The sequence below is a fragment of the Lathamus discolor genome, chromosome 3, assembly GCF_037157495.1.
Source record: "Lathamus discolor isolate bLatDis1 chromosome 3, bLatDis1.hap1, whole genome shotgun sequence".
Classification (NCBI taxonomy): domain Eukaryota; kingdom Metazoa; phylum Chordata; class Aves; order Psittaciformes; family Psittacidae; genus Lathamus; species Lathamus discolor.
In genome coordinates this window covers 105,791,849-105,811,339 of record NC_088886.1, presented here as the reverse complement: position 1 = coordinate 105,811,339, position 19,491 = coordinate 105,791,849, and the positions used below count along the sequence as shown (strand labels likewise).

The following is a 19,491-nucleotide window of genomic DNA, read 5'->3' as shown; positions in this document are numbered from 1 at the left end:
ACTGATTCCGAACATTAAAGCAAAGATGAAACAATTTGACTGTGTACAACTTGTTGTAAAATTTCTGACTTGTGTTTCCATCTGTGTGCTTTGATAGTCTGAAAACAAAGTATGTCTAGCACCATTAATCAAGCTGTATTTGCAAAATCCTCAGTACTGAGTTTGGCCTGACATCTCATCCTGCAATGCAAATTATCACGTATGCAGCCTTAGTGGAACACTGCTTTCCCTCTCCTCTCTCCAGTAAGAGGCACCCAATAGCCTTTGATATAGGCTCTTCAAAGCAAACTGACATTGGTCATCAGGATTAAGTGACAGTAGCAATACCATCCACAACTATGCCCTGCCGCTTACCTAACAGCATTTAGGCCACAATGACAATATACTGGGAAATTTTTACCCAGCCCATCTCAGACAGAAACTAGTTCATAAGAATCAGAACCTGATATACAGCAGAGAAATTCACACAGAGCACAAGTCAGCAATGACAACAAACAGAAAAACTCATTTTTCTCCTGGGTTTAAATTTAAGTAGAGAATGTAAATCTGCCATTTGCACTACCAAAAATAATAAATTCTTCCATGTTCTGCAGGTCCAAAGAGCACTGAGTACAAGTTACAGAAAGGGACAAAATAATTTACTCCCATTTCCTAATGGCGAAACACTGATTCTTTTGCAACAGCTAAGTAAGTGTCAAGTACACTTCTCATATTAAAGGAAGCGACATAACACACCTCTATCTGAAAGGCACAGGAAAAGTTAGCAAAAAGACTTACCAACACAGTCACAAGTTGGCAATTCAGATTGTCCTTTTTTTGTAGGCGTATCTATTAAATTTTTTGTAGGGGTATCAAGAAACTTCATAGGTGATTCAAGGAAACTGCTGAGTGTGTTTTTTGCTGGAGAGCACCCTGAGTCACTTGTGCTCTGCAGGTGGTCAGTACCCAAACTGGCTGGCGTCAGAACAGACACTTCGCCTGCATTCTCCATGTTCCTGAGAGCTTCAACAGAACCTGGTACCTGGGCCCCACCACAGGAAACAGGTAGCACCTGCGACTTTGGATCTACTTGTTCGACAGCACCCTGCTGAATATAGGTTTTTTCTTCACTATGGATTTCATTAGCTCTCAGGTTAGACTGATTAGAAGTTTGAGGCAAAGGATGCATCTGACTGACATTTGCTGTTTGCTGTACCTGAGAATTGCATTTTTCTGTAAACATCTGTAGACTTTCACTTGGTGTGTTCAATAAGGATGCTGTTTTCAACTGTGAAAGAGCCAGAGCATTACTGGAGGACAGGTCACTATGTTGGTTACATGCAACAACTTCATTTTTCAGAGGATCAATGCCTAGTGGCTCACTAGAACCGGCAGTTTTGATTTGCTCACTCACCACTTCACAGCCAAATAACATGTCTTTTTTTTTTTTCTCTTGAGGTATCTCAGGTAAACATCTATGGAATTTTATCTGTGTTTGTGGGAGAAATAATCTAGTTTTTTCTTGCGATGCTAAATTTTGATTCAGTGCTCTCTGTGCTTTGGTTCTTGGAGTCTTTTTTTCAGAGGGAGTTGTTCTGGAGTCCTGTGGCAGGGTTTGACCAAGCTTGTGCAGTTTTGATGATATCCAAACATCCTGTAACTCACTATGCTGGCATGACAACGGCTGTAGCCGGTTTCGATTATTTTGTTGATAGTGTGCTTCTTGAGGCTTCTTTTTGTGTCTTGGTTTCCATGGTACAGCATTTCCTTTTTTATTTGTTGGCTGCTTCTGTTTTAACAGTAAGGAACTATGATTATGCTTAAAAAATACAGATTCTTTTTTCTGCAACACATCTTGGTTATATGTTGGCTGCCTCTCATGTGATATTAGATTAAGCAGTGATGCCTTTATGTCATTCTTCTGCACAGGATTTGTCTGGTTTGATTCAATTAGTGCTGCAAGCTGAGTTAGTTGTGTAGCTACATCCTCTTCATCCTGGCTGTGAATTCCTCCTTTAATCAAAGAACTAGGTTCCAAGTTCAAATCATTACAAGTTGGGTTTTGCTCTAACTGGCCAAGAGTTTCCAAGTTATTACTTGTTTGCTGGACATTACGTGAAGCATCGCAATACCGAGCAAGGGTGACTGGATCGTGAGTATAATTTTTCTTGGCAGTATATCCTGAAAATGATGTTGCATTAGATGTTAAGTCAGAAAAAGTTTTGGTATCTTTTGAGGATAACTGTAATTTATACATCTCACCAGCCAGATTGGCAGGTTTTTCACACAAATCAGAAATTGAGCTTTGGCCATTGTATAACACTGCCTTATTAGGGAGAGGGCTCTGTGAGTGAGTGCAGTGAGCCAAGAGCTGTTGTTCATTCTGTAAGTAAGCATCTTTGATTTCTTTTAACGCAGAAGATGTGAAGGAGGAGGAGATATCCCTTTTATAACTATGGAACAAGTTGGAAGTTGTTTCTTCTGTACGTTCAGTACTTTCAGTTTTAGCTGGTGAAGTTGTTTCTAAAGGGACTTCAGATAACTGTGTTAAAGCTTCAATAGCTACAACCTGCTCTACAGTTAAATTTCTGGTTTTAATCAGGGACAAGAAAGTTGGCTGGAATGAAGAATCCTCATGCTGTGTCTCTGCATTAGGTACTTTAAAGCCATCCTTCCCTACATGCGCTTCCTCTTCAGGCAGCTGAGGGCAACACAAGCTTTCTTGCAGATCTGAAATGGAACCTGTCTGCAAAACTGACTTATCATAATCCTCGAAGATGCTGCAAGTGCAGTTTTCCTCTTTCATCAAAACATTTCCTTGTTTTTCTGGATGAACGCAGCCAACGCCAGTCACCAGAGTGTTTACTATGTTACTCAGATTGGTATTGTTTGTCCATTGCATATGTGAGTTGCTTGTCAAATCTGTTCTTTCCTCTACAGACACTTTTTTCAGTGAAGCAACTGCTTCTGGTGGTGAATAATGTAAGGGTTTTATGCCATTTTTGATGGTCTGTGCAAATGAATATTTTGGCTCAGCTAAGTGACTGGGAGAGACTGCTCTTTCACTGTCTTCAGCATTTTTCAAGTGTTCGTTGCCTGTTACAGTTCCATGGATATCTCCATTGACATGGACACTAAAAGATGGCTTCTCATTATGCGCCCACTTCTCTGCTTCTAAGCCTGTCATTCTTTCTTTCTCCTTAGACTGCACATTTTCAATGGGTACTGTTTGGTTTGTTTTCACCCTGTATTTTTCACCATGACCACATATACTGCATTCCATGAGTTCTGGTCTGCGGCCATTTACTGGTTTGTTTTCTAAATTTGCCTATAAAATAATTAAAAAAATATTGTTATAACAACTGTTAAAAAACCATTAAAAATAAGCATAAGATTTACAGCAATTAAACCCTACTTTGACAGATGGAGGAATATCCTAATCAAGCACAGGCACAGACACTGGGGAAAAAATCCCAACGAAACAGGAAGTCATAAACCCCTCTGAAGCCTAAAAACCCTGTCTTTATTTATAGCTGGTTTTCCCCACTGCTTGGAGGAAGAACCTGTGTGCATGTTGCAGTGGGGGGAGACTGAAGAAATGAATTATTGGATGGACATCAGCATTTCAAATCAGGTCTAAGGATTAAATTTTTAATGAACTTGCGTAAGCAGATGGAAGTCTCTCAGTGCAGGACTGAAATACAAAGGTTTGTACCAAAATAAGTTTAGTAGTAGTTTGGCAGAATTATGCCAATTTGGCTAGAGCAAGACACTGATTCAACACTTGGTTGGACACTCTAGCAAGAATGGCTAGTTTTCAGGCTTAGTTTCAAGGTCTTAAAAAAAATGATAAAACCTAAGCTTAAATGGATAGTAAGCCAATTAACATAAGCTCACCTAAGCATTATCCCCTAAACACTGTTTAGCTTCTGTATTTAGATGGTAATTTCTAGGTTTCTGAACAGTCTCTTATGGAAGCTATCCTTAACAGTATTCTAATAACCTCTAAATTCTAATATTTGCTTAAATATATTATTCATCTTCACTGATATTATACAACTCAGCGCTGAAACAATGTCAGCATCTAGACAATCAAAATACCATGTGTTGGAAAGCATATGTATATTAGCATTAAAATGGCATGGATATAAAGTAAGGATTTACACAATTCAAGTTAAAAAAAGGCAGGAACTCAGGCAGAAACAGCAATAAAGGCAGGAATCTAATTCTTATTATGTTAAATAAAGTTTATTTAAATTTTCTTTTACAAAATAATTTTAAGTCACAATAGACAGTGCTGGTACTTAATCTTATTTTAACATCTATGAGTTATTTAAATCATCTGTAGCCTTAAGCCCTACTTTAACAAGTAAACCAGTACTGATTTTTAAATCAGAGATAAGCAGTACAGCTGATTAATTGGCACACACTGGCACTGTACATCTTAGCAGTTCCCAGAAAATAGCACCCAGTTTAATATAAAACATTCAGTTAAATCAGACATGGTTTTGTGGTCATTCCAACTAAAGTGCATGGACTTCTCTGAGAAAACTCAGAAGAACAAATGCAAAATAGATTTACAATTAATCATAAGCATCAAGATGGAATTGCCAGAAACCCCCAGGCAAAACAAGGCATACAGACCCAGCTCCATCTGGAGTCCAGTGTCCACCTCACAACTGATTCCTGATAAAAAACTAAACTGGGAACCCATAGCATGCCCTCAATTATATGAGAGGCATCATGAATTCTTATGGAAATGCTGTGTAAAAACATGTCCAGCGTAAGTCAAACCTATCGAAATTACATTCAAATACCTCATTTACTGCTTTTTCAGTACTCTCAGATGCTGACCAAGGGTCTGTGAGTGTGAACTCCTCCGGATCCTGGTGATTTTTAATCAATGAATGGTCCATAGACCATGGGGATCACTGAGCAATTTCTAAGGGATCCACAAAAGTGGTTAAGCAGTTCTGTTGTTAGCAAGAGTAAATGCATTACATCGGCCTCTGCAACCATATCAGAAAATATTTTAAAGGCCCACCACTGAAAAGTTAATTTCCACAGGTTTATACCTGTGCAAAAGCTGAATTTTAATTACCTTAACGTCACAAAAAAACGGATATGAAACTGCTCCTTTTTCTTCAGCAAAAGTATATCTAATACCTCTATTAGTCCAAAAGTTGTCCCAACCATATAAAACCATTATTAAAGAAATTACTTAATTAGACAATTAGGAGGCTAAGGAGATAAAAAGCATGTAGATTAAAATAATTTCCCAGCATTTGTACATTTTCAACATGACAACATATTTTTGCCTTTCCTTTATTTTTACAGAGGGTATCAGTCACTACATTAAAAAGAATAAATCTCTGAGAGCAATGAGAGGTGGGGGGAAGGAGAAAGGTTCATACATGGTCAGCAGAGATTAAAGATCTGACACAAAGTCCACTGACAGCACTTCAAAGAGCAAAAATGTCATCACACTTCTCTCCACTATGTTGTTCCTCAGTAAAAAACTTTCACCTGACCTAAAAGCACTGCCATGCTTAAAAAACACTCAGGATATTCTCTAATCTGACAGTAGTACACAGCTGCAGCCCTGAGTCCCCATAAGACCCCAGTGATCACAGCAGTAAGGTGTGATTACTTTTAAAATAAAGTTATACCTCATTCATCATAATTTCCACTAAAATTACTGGAAGCTGCCCACATGCAATGAGGAAGAAAAGAGAACCAGATGATTCATATCACTGGCATGATTTTGTTAATATTAAATTTTTCCACACAAAGAATAAATATTATCATAAAATCAGATTTGATTTAAAAAAAACCCAAACCCTCTCTTTCTTTTGAGCACTACCTTGCCTCTTCTGCTACTGAACTGCAAATGGATCCTAAAATTTACCTTTTTCTTTCCTCTCTTACCAGACTTTTCACTGGGGTTTTCCATTTAGTATGTGAAATTATTGCTTCCCAACATAAAAAGAAATACAGATATACTAGCAGGGGCAGAGTCTATTTGATTCTTCTCCTCAGTGTTAAGTCTGGCAGACCAAAAGTGGTATTCCAGCAAAAACCTCTTGCACCTGAACAATCTAGGAGCAATCTATCTTCAAATACTGAATAAGGACTCAAAAAAAGTGAAAACTACAGACAAGGATCCACAATTCCAAGCAAGAGTCTTAAAATTCATGGAAGTTAAGCTCACAAGGCTGATCTGATTGATTTCTAAACCTTTTACACAAGTGTAATGAAAAGGTAAGGAATAAACTGGATCAATAAAAGTAATTTCCTCTCTTCCTCATTAAGGAGAGTACTACTCTATCTGGAGACATAAAACAGTAACAAATCATGCTCAAGCTTAGACTCTGAAGTAGCTAGAGCTATTAGGACAGGAATCATGGAGTATAGGCTGCTGTAGCCATTGCTGTATTACTTAAACTTTAACCGGACAATACCTCTTATATACACACATAAAAATTCACTCTGTGAGCACAACTCCAGCACACATGAATAGCCAGTTACAGTAAATCATTTCATCACTCTGAAAGGATCAGACTTTAGTATTAACTCTTAACACAAGATGCCTCTGAGGTAATGGCAAAGAGTTCACCAATTCACAATCAAAACACAATGCTAAAGACATTTCACATCTTCTGTCCAACAGAGAGCAGGCCATAGGCTTATGTCTCTTGCTTCAAAACTCTATAGATGGTAACAACACATACTGTCCAAGTACATAACTGGAATAAATTACTCCCATAAACAAAAAAATAACAGATAATGCCCAGGCAAACTACTGGTAAAATGTCCCTATGAGACATTAGCTTGTACCAAAAACCAGGATGACACAAAAGGCAGCTCTTCCAAGGTCACAATGTTCATCAACATAAAACAACAAGTGGGTGACAGTGCCTGCACTTTGTAACTCTTTTCCATTGCAGTGCAATGGGTAAGCCTGGATCCTGCTGCAGTGTCTGCGGACGTGAAGCCATCCCCACGTGCCCTTCCACATTGGCACAGAGCTGGCAGCTCCTCAGAAAAACTTTAAGAAAATCTGAGAAAAACCCCAAATGTACTTGATCTAACATTTGAACAGGGTGTTTTGTTTATGGTCCAGCTGTCAGATGTCACTGCTTCATCATGAGATAAAGCACCAGCCAGCTGGCCAGCAGCAATTGACCCCTATGCAATTTATTCCTACTCTCCAGCATCTGCTCCCGTGGACACAAAATCCAGTGCAATGTGGGACTTGCACTGTACAGGACCAACATACAGGGATAAGGAGGTAAGATACGGACAGGTCAGGGATAGTGAGACAAAGAGCACATGTGCAGAGAAATAGTTACTTATGTTAAGTGCTATGTACGAAGCTGTGCACTGGTTAGAATAGAGACAAATGTAAGGTGGGATGCTGTGGCAAATATAAGTCACCTTCTTGAAACAGTCAAGGTTTCTTTGCATTCCAAAATAAATGCAGATACAATAAAATAGTTTATCCTTAAATGTGTAAGACCACACTACCTCATGTTTGACTACTGGAATGCAGACAACAGCAACGTGCTGGAAGTTGCTGCCTGGGCAGGGTTTCCAAGCAGGTAATCAGCAGAGAGAACAGCCAGACAGAGGCGAAGCTGCAAGCTGGGGCATAATCCTATGAACTTCACCAGAGGCACAAAGCAATTACCACCACACTTGCATAACAACCATAGATACGAAACAGTCTCTTAATACACTACACTTCTACAACAACTTACATTTTCTATCAGACTTTCTGCAGAGAAATAGATTGGGGACTGCTATTAATGTAATACAGCCTGCATATAGGAGATGTTTTGTTCCTCAACAGAACAACCTCCACAAATGGCACTGAGACACAGGGCAAGCATTACAGAAACTACTGCAATCAATGCAAATAATGTCTACTCTTGACAAAATTATGTAGACAAGTTTCAACCGACAGGATAGTTTACTCAGGAGAACAAGAGTTCCATATCTGGAAATCTGGATAAAGTTACCCGATCTGGGACAGAAAATCCAGGCTTTCCTGGAGGGATCCTCCTCACTCCCAACGCCCTGCCCCTGAGTATCAAATCCACCCAAAGACACCAACTGGAGTACCACAGCAAGTACTGTTTCACACTGGATCTTGTAACAGCTGGAAGGTCTGCTCTACTTGATGGTATTTTGGGTTTTTTCTTATCTGTAGCCACAAAAGCGAAGTACATTCTCTGAGCTACAGCTTAGCTTTCTCCTTCCCAGTTTCATCTCCATTTATATCATCTTTGCTATGTCCAAACACCAGGCAGCTCTCCCACCAGAAAAGGTCCTTATCTTGTCTTTCCATAAGGAATTATAGGTCTTAAAGTCTTTACAGCTTTGTTCTCTTCATTTTCTCTCCTACAATGCTATCACAGATCTCCTGCCCACCTTGGGTAACAACTTCAGTGAGACCACTCACAAAGAAGATCTATAGTATAGGACCTAACAGAGGCACTTACTAACAAAATAAAAAACTACACGACACTAATTCTGGCTCTAAAGGCTTCAAATGGTGAACCCCACCATTATTGGATTGCTACTTGGAAATAGGCCCTCTCAGCCACAAACTCAAATTGTTTTGTCAACCCTGAGCTCTAAGCTGTGAAAGCTACAAACAGGAGCAAGAAAAAAAAAAATAAGAGTGAAAGATACCCCATTCTCCTACACAGCACTCAAGAAGTGGATGTGTTTAGAAAGAAAAAAACCCAAACATTACAGTACATTTTGCCAAAGAAGCAAACATAGACAGGCATCTTGCTTGGTGGTTTTTATTTTGTTTGGGTTTGGGGTTTGCTTTGTTTTTTACTGGTGTTTTGAATTAATAAATTATTTGTCTTCAACATTGAAACTAAGCACTCAAAGAGACACTGGCAGCTCTAGAAAATACAGCATTCAATTAACTCACAAAAGAAAAATGACACAATCAGCAGCAATACGTATTCCCTAATACAACCTTCACCTAATGCACTTGAACTCAAAAGGAGAGATGAAAAAAAAAAAAAAAAAAAAAAAAATCAGTCTTTGAATTTATCCCCCCTAGCTAATGTCTCTTGTGGTCTACTCATTTATGAAACCATCCCCACAGCATTACAAAAGCCTTGCCTGGCCCTTAACTGTAAATGGAGAACCATAACAGTGTTCATAACAAGGTCTTCAGGGAGCAGATCACACGTAACATTTTTATCAACGATCTGAATGAAAAGTGAAATTAATACTGATAGAAAAACAGCAAATAATTAAAAGATCAGTCATGATACCTCCTGAACTAACTGGCAAGCCAGCTGCAAGCACACATTTCAATACAACTAAAGGTGAAGTGTATCTAGCAACAAAGACATGGGACTTTAGTTACAAAATGCAGGTTTCTGTCTTACAAAGCAATGCCTTTAAGGAGGGCATTAACATGATCAGTAATCTACTGCGCAGTGACTACAGAAATTCCTATTGGAACTTCATGGGTAAAAGCGTTAGTGAAATGATTTGATGCATAAAAGACAATACAATTACAAAAAGATGAGTTACTTTCTATCCTGTACTTTGCACTTTTGCACCTGCTAGTGGAATAAAGCATCCAGTTCTAGAATACCCAGTCCAAGCAAGACTGATATGCTGGAGAGGGTTTGGAGGACCACAAGAATGACAAAGGATTGAAATATCTTGAAGTGAAAGCCTCAGGTTCACTCTCTACTCACTCTCTACAATTTACCAAAGAAAAAGAGAATTGAAAAGCCATGAACTGCAGCTAAGTCTATGTGGAAAAAAAAAAAAAAGATAAAAGAAGGGTCCTTGTTCTAGCAGACAAAAGTATAACAAAACTCAATGACTTTAAGTCAAGGCCAGGGAAGTCTGGCCTTGAACTATGGTACACATTTTTGCAAAGGGACAGAGAAAGAGTAAAGAATCTTTTAAGCATCCTGTTAGGTGGTTTTGATGCATCTTTTTATCCATGGGAATTTTCAAATTCAAGTTATTTGAGCTATTTTTAAAACATGATGCTTAATCCAAATAAATTGATACAGTCTTACAACCTCTCAGCACAAGAACGTGTGATCTCAGTGATCTTGCTTGAGTTTACCATATGTGAGCCGAACTGACACAAGTTAATTTTCCTTTGATTTCAGTTCAGTAAAGATCTGAACCGCTAAGGTAACAACACAACCTTCCAGTTCCTAGAACCTAACCAGGAAGATACTCAGCTCCTTAATTTAGGACCCGGTTTAAGTGCCTAGCCATCAGTTGTACAACCAATTACATGATTTCCAAGTTGCTACATGCCAGTAGCTGCTCTCAGACCAGATCTGCTAAGGACACACAATACAGTAAGCTAAGGACGCTAACCAGCTCTCACACACATTAATCCCGTTTTCCCCACTCACTTTGAAATATCATCACAGATCCCAAATACACTTTGCAACAAGTCGCATACAAGTTTTCTCCAAATTCAAACATCTATTTTATGGGTATATTCTAGCCTGGTCTTACAGCTGATGAGGGGCCACAAGACTAAAAGGAATACCTAATACTCTTCAGAAATAGAAAAGTCAGTGACAGGATATGTCAGAGGAACAACTAAAAGTAATTCAGATAAAAGAAAAAAATACTAATGCTGGTCACTTAAGCCACCAAGCTACAAGGCTAAGCACTATTCAGGACTGTGCATCTGTTTTGCTTATTCTCATGAGGAAAGAAGCTACCAATTGGCAAATTATGTTTCTCTTCTAGCTCAGTCAAAGCTAGCACACCTATGGTTGTGAATAAAGCTAAAAGAGAATTTACATTGTATGTAACTTCTGCTTTCTCTTTACAGGAGTGCCAGCTTTCACTCATGTACTGGAATAACAGCAATGTTGCTCTGGGGGAGCACTGCAACAGTGGTGCTTGTGTTGCAGAATTTAGACAGTGATTATCCATCACAAAAGTAAATGCCTTTTTTATATTTTAGTTTTGTTTTTCTTTTCTTTTTTTTTTTTTTTACATTTACATGTTTAAAGGCACAGAAATTCTCTCTCTTATTCACAAATTCAGAAAAACCTTTATTTTAGGAAAATTAAATGTAAAGCCAAATTTTACTCCACAGCATCAATTAAATTATAACACAATACAGACAACACCAACAACACACTGACTGACTAAGAAATTCACAATCAAGTGTCAAGACACAAACCAGTCAATTTTAAATCAGCCTTGAATAATCCTAATATTCTTAAAGGCTGAATATTAAAGCTGTTAGGACAACAAGGACAGCCAAATACATTCTATATATTAACTTTATATAAGTTAATGAAAACTGATTATTATTTGTTCCTTATGTATAATTCCTGTTTTCTTGATGTTGGTTAAGTTTCATGTATTTGACATCAAAAAATAAAACATCTTTCTAAGAACTTACGGATTCTTTTTATCTCCCAAATGGAACTTACTTCAGTAGGATTTAAATCTTTTGGTCTCTACATAGGCAAGGCTCCTAGTAATGTCAATGGCAAAGTTTGCTGCAGTAGTATGTGCTAAATTAACTTTCTCATACTCAGTAACATTAAACAAAAAATTTAGTACAACATCACAGAAAGAAAAAAATAAATCACAGAAATTAAAATCTGCTGCTGCCCAAATGCATTCAGGCTTTCTCACTGTTTTTTTCCTACATCAGTTAAAAGCAATAAACAAAGTTGCCTAGCAATATGGTATCAGATTCTAAACACATAGTGCCTATTTTCAAAGCATTTTCTAGATATCCATCTAGAAATGTATGTACACAGCAAACTGACAACAGATTTCTGGAATTTGCAAAGCCATCTCAATTATTTCAATGCCTACTTTAAACACAACAAGTACAAGCATTAATAAAGCTCATAATTCTGTAGCAAATACAAGTAGTATCAACAAAACAACACACCTGGAATAGGAAACCAGAGTTTACTCTGTAATGCTGAAGTTCAGTTAAGATCTAAACAATGTCTCAATATACTCATGCAACTGGCCTTCATCTACACATGTAGCTCCCTCCTTCCCACAAACTATGTTGCTTTTAGTGATTATTTTACAATATTTTTGGTCACAAACACATTTTCTACCTTTGTGAGAGGCTCCTTCTCTAAATCCACTGAAGTGGAAGGCCCAACACTGCACTAGAACACAGTGACAGCAAGATCTACAAATAGGTATTCAAAACATGCAAACCCCCTCCAAAACAACTGTAATCATGAGGTTTGCCCTGTCCTTAACTCTTCCCAGACTCATTACTGCCTTTGCCTCCTCCATCCCCCAAGGAACAGCACTATCCTCACAACTGCTCATCTAACAACTGAGTTAAAGCAGAAAAGCAGAAACCCCTCTGTCCTCCTCTCAAAGGACAGTGCCCCTTTCTTCCCTCAACATCTTGCGAAGTGGGCTGCGTGATGGTGCTGCTGAGCAAGCAGCGCATAGGTCCTGAAAAGGAGGCAGATGGGAGAGAGAGCAGCCCTGAAGTGCTCTGCAGGAGTAGGAGGGCAAGGGGAGGAGTAGATTTCTGCATTCTATCCAGCTCACTGCACCACAGGTGAAAGTCCTCACGGGACAGGCCTCAACCCCCCCAGAAACTTGCTGGAAAAATTAAGGATTAGAAAATTACTAGAGTAAGATAAATAATTTACAGACCATTTACAAAGGCATTCTTTGTTTGGACTCCATTAAAAAGATGTCTACATACTTGAGTAGTCTTAGCAATACTGCACAAACAAAATACAAAGTGCTTCATATGTTCACGAATGCATTCGTGTGAAAGTGTTGGAAAAGCTGCACATGCAAATGTGCTACTAAATTACAACCATAATCATGCCTGCTCACATTGAGCGAGGTGCATGAGCTTATCAAGAGCAAAAATAAAATTTAGACAGACACATATCCAGCTTGAAAAAGCACAAGATTATTTTTTCCCCAAGAAAAATGATATCTAGATTTTTATTTTTTTAATTAAATTAACAACTAAGTTAGTAACTGATCTTATTCCAAAAAATAAATGTTAATTAATTTGTGTAGGCCACTCACATACCAAAAGTAAGCTCTCCCTATCAAAAAAAATGGACCAAGAAGGCACATAGGAAATAATCAGACACTTTCAACCAGTACTCAAAGCAATTTTAATTGGTATTTATTGAAGGAATATGTTCCAAGGTGATACTGTCCCTTTAAAAACCACAAAGAATAAGGTCAGTATTTTCTGGACAACATCCTTTCCAACATGTATTACACCATTCTGTCTTCTTCCTCTGTAAAATTCCACTGCAGTGCAATTCCATCCATTGACTTGCTTGTATCTTATTTTTAAAGGGGGAAAAAAAAGTAATAAGATTTAATTTCTTCCTGCTAAATATTCTTGCAGATATTTTGCACTAAAAACATACCATAATTTAGAGTATATGTTCAAAATCAGTTCAATCCATGCTCACTTAAAGCATTATCATAAACATACTAACTTGACAAAAAAGGTGTATTTTTAATCTCTTTAAGCAGCAAAACCAAGACTGCATCACAAATATGGCAACAGCAGGTCTGCTGAACCAGCTTCATATTTTAAAGTTGTTTTTGATTAAGACAGACTATGCTTTGTACAGAGAGAGAAAAATTAAGAGAGTGCTCAAGTATATATTTGTAGCTTTGGTGGAAATGAAACTTTTACTGGTTCCTAGTACAATGTTTACAAACAAACCAGAAATTCTAGGTACTGAGTTATTTCTGGCTTTTGGCTTTAAATGGAACAGGTTTTATGCAGTTTAGCAGGTGCTGTTCGCACTTCTCTGGTGCACACGATAACCATTACAGTATTTATGCATAAACACACAAATAGAATCAGACAGAGAACAAAGAATGTGCATGCAGTTATAATACTCACTTAGCACTGCATATATTATTCTAGATCTCCCTCACACTCTCTTCCCCCCTGCCCCCCCTTTTTTTTCTTTTTCTTTTACTTTTTTTTTTTTTTTTTTTGGTTTAAATCTCCATCAATGCAGCAAACATCTGCAGCCATCCAAATAGTAGCCTTGGCTCCACAGAACCTAGTAGAAAGACCATGGACTGTACTTTTTCACCAGCTGTATCTTGATCTGCATGAGGTTTCATTACTGGTGCCACTGCTGTCTATCTTTTACAAGTGTAGATTTCCCTGACAATTATATGTCATGTTCAACTGTTCTGCTCCTCTGAGCTCTGTGTTAATAAAATTGCACGACTGCAAACATTTCCCTACTTTTAAAGAGGGATGCATTGCACTCCCCAGATTTAGTGAGAACACTGCTAAGCAGCTAAACGGAAAATTATAGTAGGTGAAGCAGAGTGTATAATATGTCTTTTGAAATGCAGATAAATGAATTTTTAAGCACGTGTCTCTTCTATGTAGACCTTCCACTATCAGGAATAAAACTGAAGTGTCTGCTTAACTGGGGATAACAAACAGTATAAATGTTAAGAAAAAAACACTGGCATATTTCTTCCTTAGTATCCATTACTATGCACTCACAAGGACTCTTTCTTCAATGAGGATTTGCCTAAATGTGATAAATATTTCAGATGTTCTTTCAAAATGAACATGGAGAGCCTAATACTGTGTTTATGGCACAGGAGAATTTCCTAAATGACTCCTCGAATAACCAGAAAGAAGCATTAAAACACAAGCGTGGAAAATGATATATAGTAAACAAAAGGTGCAGTATCATGTAGCATGTATCACTTTTAGTCTTAATGTTTGTATCTGTCCAACCTGTTTTCAACTGAGAAGCACTGTTTATTTTCATCCTGTACAGAAGAATTTGTAAATATGTTGGTCCTAAGAATCACAATTAGAGGGCACTAGCCCTCCAAGTAAATAAATGTGCACCTATAAAAGCTTAGGAGGATTAGAAAGATACTCACTCTGTGTATTATTGAAAGCAAGTACTACAAATCCTCCTTTTAAAAGAAGTTTACAATACTATTTGAATAAAATACAAAGAAAAAAAAATAAATATTCTATTAAAATTTAGAAAGTGTCATGGGTCAGTTACCCTCAAGCACTACTGATTATTAAATCAAATGCTGAGATTATCATTTAATAGATACAACAATACCACTTTACATGGCAATCCCACCAATAACAGAAGCCAGGTTTGAGAGTCATGTATCAGAACATTATATTTATAAAACTGCCCTTGTAAAGAAGTCTGCAAATTATGTAGCTTTTTCTAAGTTTACTGCAGTCATCAGAGAGCTGCAACTTAACTAAAGATGCCCAACCTCCTTTCTCTCCTCCAAAACCAAAGGAAAACTCCACCAATCCCAACCTACACATTTCATAAGATACCTTCAGGGGGGTACCATGCATTACTTGGTGGATGCAAGTGAAAAAACTCTTAGGAAATACACTTCAGCACCAGAAAACAAAGACAAATACTAGTAACCACAAAGAACAGTACCTAAGACAAAGAGGAAACACTGCAGAATCAATTCAGCAATGGGAAAGTTAAGCCATAAATAAACACAAGTCCAATGACTAACATGCAATACTATGCATACACACACAAAAACAGACAAGCCTTTCCCTTTAAGAGACAAGGAAACAATATTCTTCAAGCTTTTTGGAAAGGGGGGAAATTAAAGCATTATAGAATCATAGGAACCTGCTCTGCCATCAAATCTGAAACAGTGGCAAAATGAACTCAAAGACAAAAAACTGAAGACCCAACAATGAGCCCCTACTGTAGACAGATGCCCAATACAACATAGCTACCTATCACCAAAAAGAGAAAATTACTCTTTGACAGAAGAGGTGTCATACTTTACAAAGCTGAATGACTCATTTACAAACAGTCCTTATTTTGCACACTCTTTATCAACTGCACAAAACATAGGATGAACAAATGCTAAAGTTTTAAGTACACACTGGCATAAAATGAATACTTAAAAGCACACCCATGACATAATGAAAGATGCTAACATTTTAATAGATTCATTTACTTGATGCAAGAAATAAAAGCACGTGCTAGTGTTGTACAATCACAATTACTGTTAGCGTAATACACAGGGAGATGGTTTGTACAACTACTACCACATGAAAAGACAGACAACCTTGAAGCGGGACATACTTGCAAGTCACACAAGGTTATTTGCTCCTTGCTCCGTCTTAACTTTGCTTTATCTTACAAATTCACACATCCTTTAAGCAAGTTTCTGTAATGTGTGACAGTGATGACAAAACTGGCAATTGGGATGTTTTCAAATATAATTACACTACAGACATTCGGCATTTGTCAAATCCACCACATCCAGTAACTTCTGCAAATGTACTGAAAGAACTCTATCTTATATTACATTTATCTAGTGTAAGAGAATAGCTCTACAAAGTTTAACAACATGTATTTCTTCTCATTTTCCTTAGCTTCATCTTACACATACCATCCATCTTACTTGCAGCATCCATCCTCCAAAATGTTAGTTTGCAGTAACAGAATTAGTGACTTATTTCTATTAAAAATATTCTAAAGACTAACTGAAAGATGAAACATTGATGTGCTACCTGTTACTTTTTAAAGAAAACCCTACATTAGCCATGAGTGTAGCAAGTCTGTATTTTGTTATAAAAACTAAAACATTTCCATTTAATGGCCTATCTTTTGTTGTCACGAAAGATAGCCATCTTTAAAATCTTGAAGAAATGTGTTACCAAGTGAGACTGAAGGCTGATATAAGTTCACAGAATCTTCAGTCTCACTTAAGGCTTCCTAAAGTTTAAAGAAAAAAGGAAACCAAAACTACAGTAATATAAGCATAAAATTTCTCTTTTGTTAATTTGGTTTGCATTGTAACACTGACTTCCTACATTGAATTCCAGATGCCATAAAATTGTATACTAAACACCCCACCAACATTCAACTGTTACCTTTGGAAGTATGAAACTAGGAATAGAGGAAATTAAAGTGAATCTTCAGTGCAATGGAAAGCAAACTTTTGGTCTGCAGACTTGTGCAGAAAAGAGTCAAATATGTATACAACATGCTTGGAAAGAAAGAGGAAAAAAAAGAACATGTTCTGTGCTTTTAAAATTAGCTAATCTCCTGAAGAGCTGGAAAGCGCCACTTCCCATAAATTAACCCTTCAGTTTCCTAATTTATATGACAAGAAAATGCTGCTTAAAAATGGGAGGGGAGAAATATTAAAGCAATTATTGGTTACCTTTAAAACTCTTTGCTTCCTCCTCTGAGGCCTTTTGTTTTCAGTTAGAACCTAAAAAAACATCAAATTGCAGAGTAAGTTGTGGTCACAAAGGCACCTCCGATTTTATTATCAAACTGTAATATCGCTTATTATATACCCTGAATGCTTTACATGCGGCACTTTGGAGGGCTGACGGAGGCTCTTACGCGGCCCCTCCACCGCCACCGCCGCAGACGGCCGAGGGGAGAGGCCCCGCCGCCGCCGCCGCCGCCCCCCCGGAGCCGGCCTCGCTGGTGCCCCGCATTCCTCACAGCGGCGCCCACGAGGCGGCCATCTTGCTTCCTGCCGCAGCGGTGCCCTCCTCCAGGCGGCGTCGCGGGCGCGAGCCTCGTGCGGCTCCGCGGCGCGCGCGCACACGCGGCAGGGCGCGAGGAGCCGCGAACCGGCCCCAGCCAATGCGGTGGCTGCGGCCCGAACCGCTCCCCCCCCCCCGGCCCCGGCCTCCTCCCGCGCTCGCGCCGGCCCTGCCCAAACAAAGGGTCTCCTGTGCGGGCGCCGCAGCGGCCGCCCGCAAGAGGCGGCGCGGACTCCGCACGCGTGCGGACGCGGAGCCGGCGCACGGAGGGACGGCGGAAGCGCCCAGGCGGGCGGCGGCCACGGGGCCTTTTGGGCCCCACCGGGGCTGCGGCGGCTGCTGCTGCTGCGGCGGCTGCAGCCGGGGTCAGGCGAGGACACGGCTCCTGCGCGTGGGCACGCAAGCCCGCGCACCCGCACGGACGCACGCGTGCGCACACCCGCATGCACACGTGTACGCGCCTGTACACGCGCATGTGTGCACGCAGGCGGGCGGCGAAGCGCTAGACAACAGGGCCAAACAGCCTCCCCGTGAACAGCAGAGTGCCGTGGGGCACCACGCTGGCAACGGCCTCCCTGGCACCCCGTCTCGTCCTGGAAAGAGTGCAAATCGCCACTCAGTGAGAGGAATCACAGAATCATCTAGGTTGGAAAAGACCTTTATGATCACCAAGCTCAACCTTGAAGCCTCAGGCAAGGGCCTGCCTTCAAACAGCTGCACCAAGCTAAGGGAACTACTGCACGGCACCAGCCCCCTCCAAAATCTCTGCCCGGGGCCAGGACCCCAGCACCCACCGCACTCAGCCTCCAACGGGCTCACACGGACCCAGCCCGCGGTTGCTGCGTGCAACCCACACAGCCCGGCTGCAAGATAAGGCTCCGTATTCATCTATTCCTCCGGCACCTAACGGAAAGTATCTGCTGCAAACAGATCGCAGTGGCAACAGGCCACCATACAAACACAAAGTTCAAGTGTTTTTCCACATCTCCACCTGCTTAAAATGTTCATCTGTGTTGAAGAATTGTAGAATAGTTTGGGTTCGAAGAGACCTTCCAAAGCCATCTAGTCCAAGCCCCTCTACATCTTCATCTACATCAGGTTGCCCAGAACCACATCCAGCCTGGACCTGAATGTCCTCAGGTATGGGGCATTTACCACCTCCCTGGGCAACCTGTTCCACTATTTTACCATCCTTATTGTAAAGAATTTTTTCCTCATATCCAGTCTGCATCTCTCTTCCTTTAGTTTGAAATCATTTCCCCTGTCCTGTCACAACAGGCCCTGCTAAAAACTCTTACCCCAGAAAAGAAAGGAGGGGTCACAGCTCTGCAAGTTTTCACACAAAGCCCTGAAATATCACAGGGATACACTTTAACCATAGGCAACAAACAAATAACAAGGTATCTAACATACCACTAGTCACTGAAGCAGTTATTGAAACAATTCGCAGTTGACATCCAAACCAGAAAGTTGGCCATGCACAACACATGTTAAAAAACCCTGTATGAAGGTCTTTTTAGCAGGTACGGACTGCACTTTAACACTGTTTCCCTTAACCATTGCTAAATTACAAGTGCAATTACTGTCTGCCTATTGCTGCAAATCAGTTAAGTAGTGCAAACGCTCAGATGTGGACACAAAACTCTGCAGCTCATCAATTAAGTCAGAGAAAGGCTTTCCCATTTTGTTGCCCAGTGCCACGCTGTATTTAAGTTCCTCATTTATTACACCAGAGTACTGTATTAAATAGGATTTAGGATCAGGTTAAATAAAAGTACTGATTTGTAACATTTTCCAAAATTCCACAAGTCTGTAAGGGTCTTTAAGCATAATAAGAACAAGAAAGGTACATACACTCAGTGATCTGGGTCTTCTTTGCAGTTTTAGCTGCTTAAGGTGCTTTACAGTTCCCCCCCCCCCAAAAAAAAAAAAAAACTAAAATAAAAAAA

The 19,491-nt window shown here is 39.5% G+C and overlaps 1 protein-coding gene across 2 annotated transcripts in view; it reads right to left on the bottom strand.

Annotated features, from left to right (window-relative positions):
- Positions 1 to 19,491, bottom strand: part of TET1 (tet methylcytosine dioxygenase 1) — a 68,387-nt gene that overhangs the window by 32,904 nt on the left and 15,992 nt on the right. The window contains exons 1-3 of one of the 2 annotated variants that reach the window (XR_010610779.1): positions 17,345 to 17,663; positions 17,206 to 17,256; positions 13,279 to 13,316 (exon numbers count right to left, since the gene is read on the bottom strand). Coding sequence is in view for 1 of the 2 variants with exons in the window: in XM_065670981.1 (XP_065527053.1) it covers positions 778 to 3,307; positions 17,206 to 17,256 (2,581 nt within the window). In the remaining variant the exon portion in view is untranslated. Of the gene's footprint in view, positions 1 to 777; positions 3,308 to 13,278; positions 13,317 to 17,205; positions 17,257 to 17,344; positions 17,664 to 19,491 lie in introns of those variants that run through there. The other variant, XM_065670981.1, reaches the window with a different exon arrangement.